Source organism: Sprattus sprattus, assembly GCF_963457725.1.
Source record: "Sprattus sprattus genome assembly, chromosome: 10".
In the NCBI taxonomy this organism is placed as follows: Eukaryota; Metazoa; Chordata; class Actinopteri; order Clupeiformes; family Clupeidae; genus Sprattus; species Sprattus sprattus.
Window position 1 is genome coordinate 32,805,729 of NC_137908.1, and position 10,970 is coordinate 32,816,698.

At 40.7% G+C, this 10,970-nt stretch overlaps 1 protein-coding gene across 1 annotated transcript; it reads right to left on the reverse strand.

Annotated features, from left to right (window-relative positions):
- Positions 1-681: 681 nt before the first annotated feature.
- LOC308371098 (guanine nucleotide-binding protein G(t) subunit alpha-3-like) lies at positions 682-6,031 on the reverse strand (the record flags this gene model as incomplete). Its single annotated transcript, XM_080845886.1, has 8 exons — positions 682-869; positions 1,141-1,294; positions 1,964-2,093; positions 2,727-2,855; positions 3,042-3,199; positions 3,719-3,860; positions 3,969-4,011; positions 5,995-6,031. 8 exons carry the CDS (start codon positions 6,029-6,031, stop codon positions 682-684), a joined length of 981 nt encoding a protein of 326 aa, XP_080702012.1.
- Between the last annotated feature and the right edge of the window lie 4,939 nt (positions 6,032-10,970).

A 10,970-nucleotide genomic window follows, 5' to 3' on the forward strand; every position in this document is an offset into this window, starting at 1 on the left:
GTTTTTATATTTTTACATGAGTTTTACATAACACTCTTTCACAAAAATCAGTTGAGAAATGACAATAAGAAATGTCCCTTACTTAGAGATTGGTCACATTGAAAACTATTTAGGAAGCCTACAAGTGGCTGACTGGAAAAACTTGCATTGTATGACCTGTACATAATTTGAACAGATAATTGAATCAACAAACATATTTTCAATTTACAAAAGTTTCTGCTGTATGACCTAATACAGCAAATGAGATAAGATGATGGCTGAGATAAGATGATGACTCAGAAAAAAAATCTGATGCATGGTGTAAGAAGTAGTATAGTTGTGCAAAGCTCTGTTGAAATTAATTGCATAGGTGCTATTTACACATAGGTTACACCTAGGCATTACAAATGTCTATATGACACACTTAGTCATATACAGTATGGTATGCCTATGGTGCTAACAGTTAACAATTGTACAAGTGAGAATGACTTGGTGTGATTTACAAAATGTTTTAATGTCCATGGGAATATGTCCTCAAGACTATCCAAGTCTTATAGTTTGTAATTGAATAAAAAAACAAAACAGTAGAATATGTATGAATGTATTCACAAAGAGTGCATCAACTACACCACATCAGTTTTGTTCAAGCTTTACAGGTCTAAGTGTTGTTTGTTGTAGCCAAGTCGTGTCATCCATTCTGATTTAGTACAGACCGCAGGCCTTCAGGTTTTTGACAACAGTGTCAATGACGGTGTTGAATGTCGACTGCACAGTTGGTGTATCCGTGGCAGTCACCATGTGTGTGTAGATCTCCTTTTCGCCTTTCTTCAGGTTCAGCTCCTCAAACTGCTTCTTGATAAAGTTACTTCCCTCGTCATAAGTGTTGCCACCTGAGGATAAACAATCAGACAGTTTTTCTTTTCCTGGAGTAACCCAAATATGTTTTAACCCAAATATGTGCAATTTTTGTGTTTAGACTGCCCAGTGCTGATATACATCTGAAGTACAAATATATATATATATATATATATATATATATATATATATATAAATGTGTGTGTGTGTGTGTGTGTGTGTGTGTGTGTGTGTGTGTGTGTGTGTGTGAGTGTGTATGTGTGTGTGTGTGGGGGGGGCACTTAATTCACTGAATGATACACTAACCAGTATAGTTCTCGAAGCAAACAGAAAGGGGGGATTTCACAATTTTCTTCTTGAAGAGGTCTGTCTTGTTGAGGAAGAGCACTATGGTGGTAGCGTCAAAGAATTTGTGGTTGCAGAGGCTGTTGAACAGATGGAGGCTCTCGTGCATGCGATTCTGATGGGGACAGGAAGGGCAACAAGTTAAATATTATCGGGGCGAAGGTGTTTACATGACTGATTATTAAAAATAATATTACAGCTATTATAATGTAATTGGTATCACTAGTTGTCATGACCGCTCTGGTCATGTCTGATGCTTTGACAGCTCATAGGCTGTTAAGACAATTACCAAAAAAATGGTGATATGACATTCTGACGCATCACTCAACATTAAACATGACATGGCATGCTTTATGGGTCTTGTCAGAAACAAACATTTTGCCTGATGAGTGTTTTAATTCTTGAATAACGTTTGGTTTGTCAGTTTTCTTTTGTAACACATGATGCACACAAGGTCTAAACACACAGATCCCTGAGCCACACTCACCATTAGGGGTGTAATCAAATATCAAAACACCTGAGTATCACAATATTGTGCTTTGTATTGTTTGTTTGTTTGTATTGATTCTCAAAAAGTGTGGTGACTGCCTATTTTTTTTCACTGATATAGGCAAATGTTAATTCCTTTGCTCAGATTATTTCAGGGCTGTGATAAATGCAAACGCAGATCCCACTGCTCTGATCTCATGAAAATCGCAATACATTGCAATATATTGAATTGTAACCCCTGTATCAGGATGCGTATCATATCGCCAGATTCTTGCCAATATACAGCATTACTCACCATCTCGTCATCCTCCACCAGTACCAAGTCATAAGCACTAAGAGCACTGATGAAGATTATGCAGTTCACTTCGTAGAAAGACTTGATCCAGTTCTTCCTCTCCTCCCGCTGGCCCCCCAAATCGAACATCCTGTTGAGCCAGAGAGAGTTAGTATGAATACTGCCACCGTGTGGTGACTTTGCCATGGTGCATCATGAAAGTGACTATGGCAGAGGTGGTGTAGACACACACACTCTGAAATCCTCCTCTGCATTTAACCCATCCGGGGAGGTGACACACACACAGTGAAGTGCAGTTACACACTAACCCGCGGGGAGCAGTGATTGGAGTTAGGTGCCTTGCTCAAGGGCACTTCAGCCATGGATGTGGGCATGGGAGAGCAGTGGTCAATCACTTCCCCCGCCCACATTTTTCCTACTGGTCGGAGATTGAACCGGCCACTCTACGGTTTCCGGCCTGAAACCCTAACCAGTAGGCTACGGCTGCACAACATATGATAGCAGTAGTTTTAGTTGTAGTATATTAAGAGTATGAATAAAATGTTCGAGCTACTTGCATGTGACCATACAACCATGAAACAGACTGGAACACAAGAGTCATTTCATGCAATATTTCAGGTTCTAGTATCTCCACACACAGGATAGTGTCCTAACATCTGCCACATTAAATCTTACTATTGCATTTTCCTAAACACAGGGCTCTTTCTGGCATCAGTGGGCCTCCGTCTGTAGTCTTGTGAAAGATTGCATTTGGGTCACTCACCTGATGAGCAGGTCCTTGTAGGGGAACTGTTCCTCAACGGTGCCAGTGGTCTCGAGTCGAGAGAACAGCACATCCTGTTCAGTGGGGACGTAGTTGGGTGCACAGACTCTCTCCAAGTCATCCAGGAAGCTGGTGGTAGATGTGTACACTTTCTTACACACATGCATCTCAGCACTTTATGCATGTGTTTATCTGTGTGTGTGTGTGTGTGTGTGTGTGTGAGTGCGCATGCATGCGTGGCAGAGAAAGATAGAGTGTGTGTGCAAGAGAAAGAATGAGAGACAGACAGACAGGAAGATTGCTCAGAATACTCACTAGGATGTAGGGTCATTTATATCGTACATATTGGCCCGGTCAAAACAGGCCTGGACTCCTGCGTCTACCCACAGAGTACTAATGAGTGCCACCATGTCTGGGGGCATGTTTCCCTCCTCATTAGTCCCTGCCATGGTCTGCAGCTTCTTAGCGTCTGCCTGCAGAGTAAACATTGTAAAAGCACATTATCTAACTTTATTATAGATCTTTACTCGGAGGCATTAGGGTTACTGGTTTGATAGTACCTTTTCGTGAGGCAATGAGCAATTCAAGTATTTTTTTTCTAAGTGTATTTTATTTTTAAGGCAACAATTTCTCAAAACTCAAAAAACACATCAAATTGAGTCAGGTGTCTATACGCTGCTGTGGTCTGCAGTGTGTGAAGTAAAACCAACTTAGATGTGTCACGCTGAATCCCACTTAAACACTAAGATTAGATTTGACGCCATCTGGATAGGAGCCCTCAATGCTCTTGTCCTGATTACACCTGGCCTCACACGAGATTGTCTCTGTAGTCAAAATAATTAATCTGGCATGTGTGTGTGTTTCTGTATCATGTCTGTGCATGCTTATGTGTGTGTGCTTGCCAGACAGTGGCTGCCTCTGGTTCTGTTTGGAGTTTGTCACCCCGCACACAGGTGTATTAGCCCACTGCCGTGTGTGTGTGTGTGACTTACCTCTGCGCTGGGCGATCCATAATTGATCTCCAGGGCAGCCATGTTTTGAGTAACGGCCAGAGTAAACGAAAGTATGTTGCTGTAGATGAGTGATCTATACTCCAGCCTTTCCTCATCAGTGTAGCCACCGAGATGTAGAATCCTTAGGACAACACAGAGATTAAAACCATGATGAATAAAACTTGAGGTCAAATGAGTAATGTTCCGTGTCTTAAATGGCTGAAGGACAGTTCTCAGTCATCTTACTCACTTCATCTGCTTTGCCACTGTGCTCTTACCAGCCTCATTGGCACCTGCAGGAACAACACAAGCACCATCATACTTTGGTTTGGACATGGTACACTTCACTCACAAAAGAAATACACTTAGCATTACAACATACAGGGCTCATTGGCTGCCACTCTATCAGGTAACACATGTTCATTTGAAGGTGTTGTCTCAACCTTAGCCAGCACACAGCTAATGAAGTCAGCAGTGGTTCACATTCTGCAGCGCTCTGCCAGGTGTCGGCACAATGTGGTGGTGAGCAAAAACTAAACAAAGGAGGGACACATGAGTGGAGGGAGCCATAATGGCTTCAGGCTTACAGCATCTCGGGTGTTTGATTCAGATAATTGGATCACTGCGCTGTGTGAAACCTGAAAAGGCCCTGTGTTCAGAAGCCCATGTACCAGACCAGACAGAGAGTTTTACACATTTTACTTCGCACAATTATCTAACTTACTAAGAAAACTACAATCTATTTGATCATATTAATATGCTAAATACATTGTACAATATGCTACTGCACACACAAACATAATGTTCAGTCATAATGCACTGCTCTAAGTGCGCTGCTAAAAAGAGTGGCTGTAATCATCTCTGAGGTTCTGTGTGGCCGGTTACAGTAAGAGGCTTATTATCTAATAGGCTTACAATGATTCATATAGGTTCCAAGCAGGCTTAACCCTGCCAGGGAATCACGTTATTCGAACCAGCGCTTGAGATTTACTCTCCTGACAACTTCATTGACCATATTGTGCATCGTCGTGTCACTCGGACAAAAGATGGCGCTGCTAGGCACTCATCTGCATCTGTTCTAGAGTTGGTCTGCAGTGTGGAGCTTGTCCCTTGCCATGAGTGAGGAACTCACAGGGGCAACATTCCAATCACGCCACTCTCCCCTTAACTGCAGGTTGCCTGTGACTTCTGTGTCGGAAGAGCACTCCCCCTCTCTGCCCTCATTGACTAAGTGGTCAAGGCAGCTTGGTAAGCCAACTTGACTTTAGTGTCTACCCTTCTGACTGTTGAAGAGGATTGGAGATTACTTTCTTAAATAGGAAACATTGGAGGATCAATTAAAGGATTTGGATTGGATAGTACAAACTACTACGATACATTTTCAGATCAACCTATTTCACACGCACCCCACGATCACTTTGTACTTTTGTACAATTATTTCTATTTGTTGTCTGCTTTCCAGAGTTTCCTTGAGGTTTTATTGGGTATCTGCAATTGTCCATATACAAAATTGCACACAATTGTTGCAGTTGTATAATAAATTCAATGGACATGCCTTATAAGATGAATAAGTAGAAAATTAGAGTGCATTGGATCTCCGAAACTTGGCTTCTTAGTCTCAGTTCTTGGAGATGCACCTCTTTGTTTTGGTTTTCTACCAATGATGTTAGCCTAAAAGTCAGGTAAGTAATGTAAGTTAATTTAACTGATAACTATTACAGCCATGGTCTGATACAGGAGTCAATTACATCATATGACAATACATTATAAGTAATTCATATGTGATTCATATGTATGCATAGGATATGCATTTTATTTATGGTGGCTTTAACAACCACCTCTGTTGTAACACTCCTCACACTCATATACTTGACAATTCCAATGAGTATCTTTCTTTGACATTATCAATGTCTTCACAAGATGGAATCTGAACTAAAAAAATGTGTATACACATCAGGTTATTTTTCCCTGCACCATGCAAAGTGAAAACTATATAAATAGATCATACAACTATCTCGTAGATTAAGATAGAGCTGTTCTCTGCTTTCTATGTCATTCTTTGATCCACACCATTCAAACCTCTGCTTCCCTCCACTCTCAGTGTATTGCACCAGTGAGGCAAAAGCGTGGTCCTAGTGGACACCACCAACACAGTGTGCATGCCTGTATTGGTCAGATTCTCTATTAACGATAGGGGAAAAAACACTAAAGCCCAAATTCTCTAAACATAAGTTAAAGATTTGCGAAGGCAAAGAACACCTAGTCCATCTCCTTACCCAGCAGCAGAATCTTGACGGTCTTGGGCTCAGCCATGATGTTCCCTTTTCGTGTCTCAGCAGCTCAGCTCTCTGTGACTGTCTCTGTGTGATCCAAGCACAAATCTCAGTCAATCCTGGTGTCAGCGAGGGAAGCTGATGTCCTAAGGTAGTCGTAGGAGGAAGTGGGAGGGGACACGTAAGACCTGTGACACGACAGTGGATGTTTCAGGGCTAAGAAAGGGTGGTATACAGATTATACTGATTATAGTGGCACAAGTGCCTGACCGAGACAAACAGTTCAGTTTGTCCCCGGTCACTGAGAAGCTGCCCACTGCTCCTGGGGGTCCTGGAGGAACAACGTCCCGGGATGGGAAAAAAGCAGAGCAAGAATTCACAGCGACCTCAGGCCTGCGTGTGCGTGTACGTGTGCATCCTGTGTCGCTTCCATATATAACACGTGTGTGTTGCAGTGAGTTGTTTGTGCAATAAAAAACTGACTGCAGTCATCCTTGTTTGTTTGTTTGTTTGTTGTTGTTTGTTTTATAGGAGATTCACTAGAAAGAGAGCTGTCACGGCCTACATTCACAGACACACTTGATAGCTATTGTTACAGTGTTGCTAAAAAGTTTGTAAACCCCTTCAAGATTCTTGACCTACGACCTAATATGACCTGAAATGTGATTAGATCAGATGTAGGTGATCCACATTGATAAACAGAAACAGATGTAATATTTCTTCACAAAAATGTTGTGCTAATTTATTTGCCCTACATATCTGTTGGTTGTGACCCAGGAATCAATTTATTTTATTACTCACCAAAATATTTAATGACATCTTTATAATCTGGCACAGTGTTACGATTACGTCCTGAGAATTCAACCCATTATATATTTGCAAAGTTATCAGATTTTGTCTCTCTCTCTTGTGGCCCCAGAAGGCCAAATACATAGTCCACCAAAATAGCAATGATATAATTTCCCCCCCCAGTTATTCCTCATATTTCAGGGAACTATTTTGTCATGTATTCAATACATAGCACCACCTTTTGAATAAACCAGTTCAACATTTGAATATTTAAAATTGGTTGGAGCTGGAAAGATACAGATTAAACCTCTTTTGAACACTATTTGCACCATCTATGAACATGTTTCAGGGAGGTTGTGGTTCTGTAACATTCATACATATGGATAATCAGGTTAGGGTGATGGTTCAGTGAGGGATTGGATGTGCAGTTATGGGAAAAATAACACACACATGTTGTAGGCAAATAGCATCCAATGAAACCAGGGAAAGTGACATATGTTGTAATGTTGGGTTAGAAGGACTCCATCAACAAGAACACAACAAGACTCAGAACACAAGACTCAAATCACAAAACTCAGAACACAAGACTCAAATCACAAAACTCAGAACACAAGACTCAGAACACAAGACTCAGAACACAAGACTCAGAACACAGTTACGTAGCAGCTTGCTAATCACGAACAATAACACACAAATACAAAAGGAAAAGTCCAGGGCTTAAATAGGAACTCAATTAACACAAAGGCTTCAGGTGAAAACTAAACATGGAGGGAAATGCTAAACACTGGGGAGGATAAATGGATTGGGGGAGCAAATGGTGTTGGATCAGGAACCCGGACTGGAGTAGTGGCAGGGACTGGAGCAGGAACAGAGGAGCGTGTTGTAGAGGCTGGGACATAAGCTAGCATGCTAAATCAACTTTATACGTTCTAGCAGGGAATTATGAGTATGAGCACCCTGGCCTGAATATGACAGAGCTACTTATAAAGCTTTTTGTACATCAAAAGCAAGAAGCGCTATTTTTTTTTTAACAGATCCACTGGAAATTGTTTTAAGAGGGGTCACTTAAGAAAGCTGACAGCCTTTCATCATATCATATCAATGGTTTCTTCCCCATTTTTCTCACATGTCCACAATGTCATAATGTTCCAAATTCAACCAGATCAATAGTAATGACTTTAAACCAACAAACAAATCTACAGTTACGTATAAAAGCATAACAGTCGCATTCAGACATACTCAGCCCCCCCCTACTTGGTTGCAGATGGAAGCCTTGTCTTGTAAACCCACATCTTTGAAGGCCTTAATATACTCCCCCCTCGGATTCCCCCTTTCCCCATACGTATACTAAAAATGTATGCGTTAAAACATCATTGAGAATGTGAAACCAGTTTAGAAAACATTTCAACCTAAAAGCTCTTTCTACTCTGTCTCCTCTTATTACAAACCCGGTTTTTCCACCCTCCTTGATTGATGGAGCATGGTCGATTTGGTCTATGTTGGTTATCAGGACAATTAATGACTTGTACAGTACTGTGCAAAAGTTTTAGGCAGGTGTGAAAAAATGCTGTAAACTAAGAATGCTTTCAAAAATGGAAGTGTTAACAGTTTATTTTCATCAATTCTTCATAAATTAACAAAATGCAGTGAAGGAACAGAAGAAAATTCTAAATTAAATCAAAATTTGGTGTGAGCACCCTTTGCCTTCAAAATAGCATCAATTTTCCAGATACACTTGCGCACAGTTTTTGAAGGAACTCGGCTGGTAAATTGTTCCAAACATCTTGGAGAACTAACCACAGATCTTCTGTGGATGTAGGCTTCCTAAAATTCTTCTGTCTCTTCATGTAAACCCAGACAGACTCGATGATGTAGAGATCAGGGCTCTGTGGGAGTCATACCATCACTTGCAGGACTTTCTGTTCTTCTTTAAGCTGAAGATAGTTGTTAATGACATTGGCTGTATGTTTGGGGTTATGTTCCTGCTGCAGAATACATTTGGTGCCAATCATACGCCTCCCTGATGGTATTGCATGATGGATTAGTATCTGCCTGTATCTCAGCATTGAAGACTCCATTCATCCTGACCAAATTTCCAACTCCACTTGCAGAAATGCAGCCCCAAAACTGGAAAGGAACCTCTACCATGCTTCACTGTTACCTGCAGACACTCATTATTGTACCTCTCTCCAGCCCTTCGGCGAACAAACTGTCTTCTTCTACAGCCAAATATTTCTAATTTTGACTCATCAGTCCAGAGCACCTTCTGCCATGTTTCTGCACCCCAGTTTCTATGTTTTCGTGCTTAGTTCAGTCACTTGGCCTTGTTTCCTTGTCGGGGTAGAGCTTTTTGGCTGCAACTCTTCCATGAAGACCACTTCTGGCCAGACTTCCCCGGACAGTAAATGTCTGTACCTGGGTACCACTGGTTTCTGCCAGTTCTGAGCTGATGCCACTGCTTGAAATCTTCCGATTTCGAAGGTAAATAAGCTTGATGGGTTTTTCATCAGCTGCATTAAGTTTCCTTGGCTGACCACTGCGTCTACGATCCTCAACGTCTTCTTCAAAAGAGCTTGAACTGCACATTTTGAAACCCCTGTCTGCTTTGAAATCTTTGTCTGGGAGAGACCCTGCTGATGCAGTATAACTATGTTGTGTCTTGTTGCTGTGCTCAGTCTTACCATGTAAATGGATACAAAAATAAACATTTATTGTTTACATTTTTCAAAGCATTCTTAGTTCATAGCATTTTTTCACACCTGCCTAAAACTTTTGCACAGTACTGTATATTGATGGCTTATTTGCATCATTCCAACAACTGTCTGAGAAATACTCATTGCCCAAAACACAGTTCTTTAGATACCTACAGATACGTAGCTGTGCTAGATCCTTGTATCCCAATTTTCCTAATGCACCACCTGCCAGCCCTACCGACTCCCTCTTTATGCCCCTCGCAAATATGATAGGAATGATATCTTATATTTATAATAGTATGTATACCTTACCTTAATTAAAACTCAATTGTTGGAGGACCTGGGGGATGAGATCTCAGATGAATTATGGGACTCAGTCTTGCACCGCGTGCATTCCTCATCAATACGTGCTAAACATGGCCTGATTCAGAGCAAGATTGTCCACCGTATTCACTGGACTAGGGTCAAATTAAGCCAGATTTTCCCCTGATCCATCATTTGAACGGTGTCACTCATCACCTGCATCTTTGGCACATACACTCTGGTCTTGTCCAAATCTACAGGAATACTGGTCCAAGGTCTTTGATATCCTATCGGATGTCTTGGAAGAGACAATTTCTCCCTCTCCTTTTACTGCTTTGTTTGGTGTTCTCCCTCCTACAGCACCCCTCTCTTCATATAAGGCTGACTTTGTTGCTTTTATCACATTTGCGGCAAGACGTCTTATTTTGCTGAGGTGGAAGTCTTCAAATGCCCCCTCATTCAGTTCCCTGATTAAAGATATTCTTTCTTTGATGAAGATAGAAAAAATAAGACACACCATCAAGGGCTCTACTCGCAGGTTCTATAGAACATGGGGATGTCTTTCTAATTACATATATAGACAATTTATACCTTCCCTCTGTGACAGATACACTGTTTAATTGAATAGAGTACAGACAAACCACTGTTACATTTCTCTGTAAATTGCAGGCTTTGTGTATGTTTTTTGTTTTGTTTGTAAGTTTGTAATTTCTTTTTTTTTGTGATTATTATTATTGTTATTACTATTTGAATTGTTTTTTTACTTTTCTTTTCTTTATATGGTAAATGTCCGCAGACATAGTATATGTCATGCACACTATATGTATGGGTGGGTGGGGTGTTCTGTGTGCTGTTGTTTTCATATAACAATGCGTGGTATAGATTCTTAATTCAGTTTCCTGAATAATTTTTCCCAGTTGTGCCCTAGACATATACCACATATCATTATCTTGTGTTTTTGTATTTGTGCTTGGAAAAACAATAAACAAACTAAAGAAGAAAAGCATAACAGTCAAAGAAGTCAATGACCATTTACATTTTATAAGAATGAATTCACACCCAGTGATGAGATATTGCTTAATAAAAGAAGCTTTATGGAGCTCTAAAGTTAAAGATTAACATTTTATAACAAAGGTTAATCTGGGACACACATTAATAGGTTCCATCACCATAAAAATCACCACCACCATCACC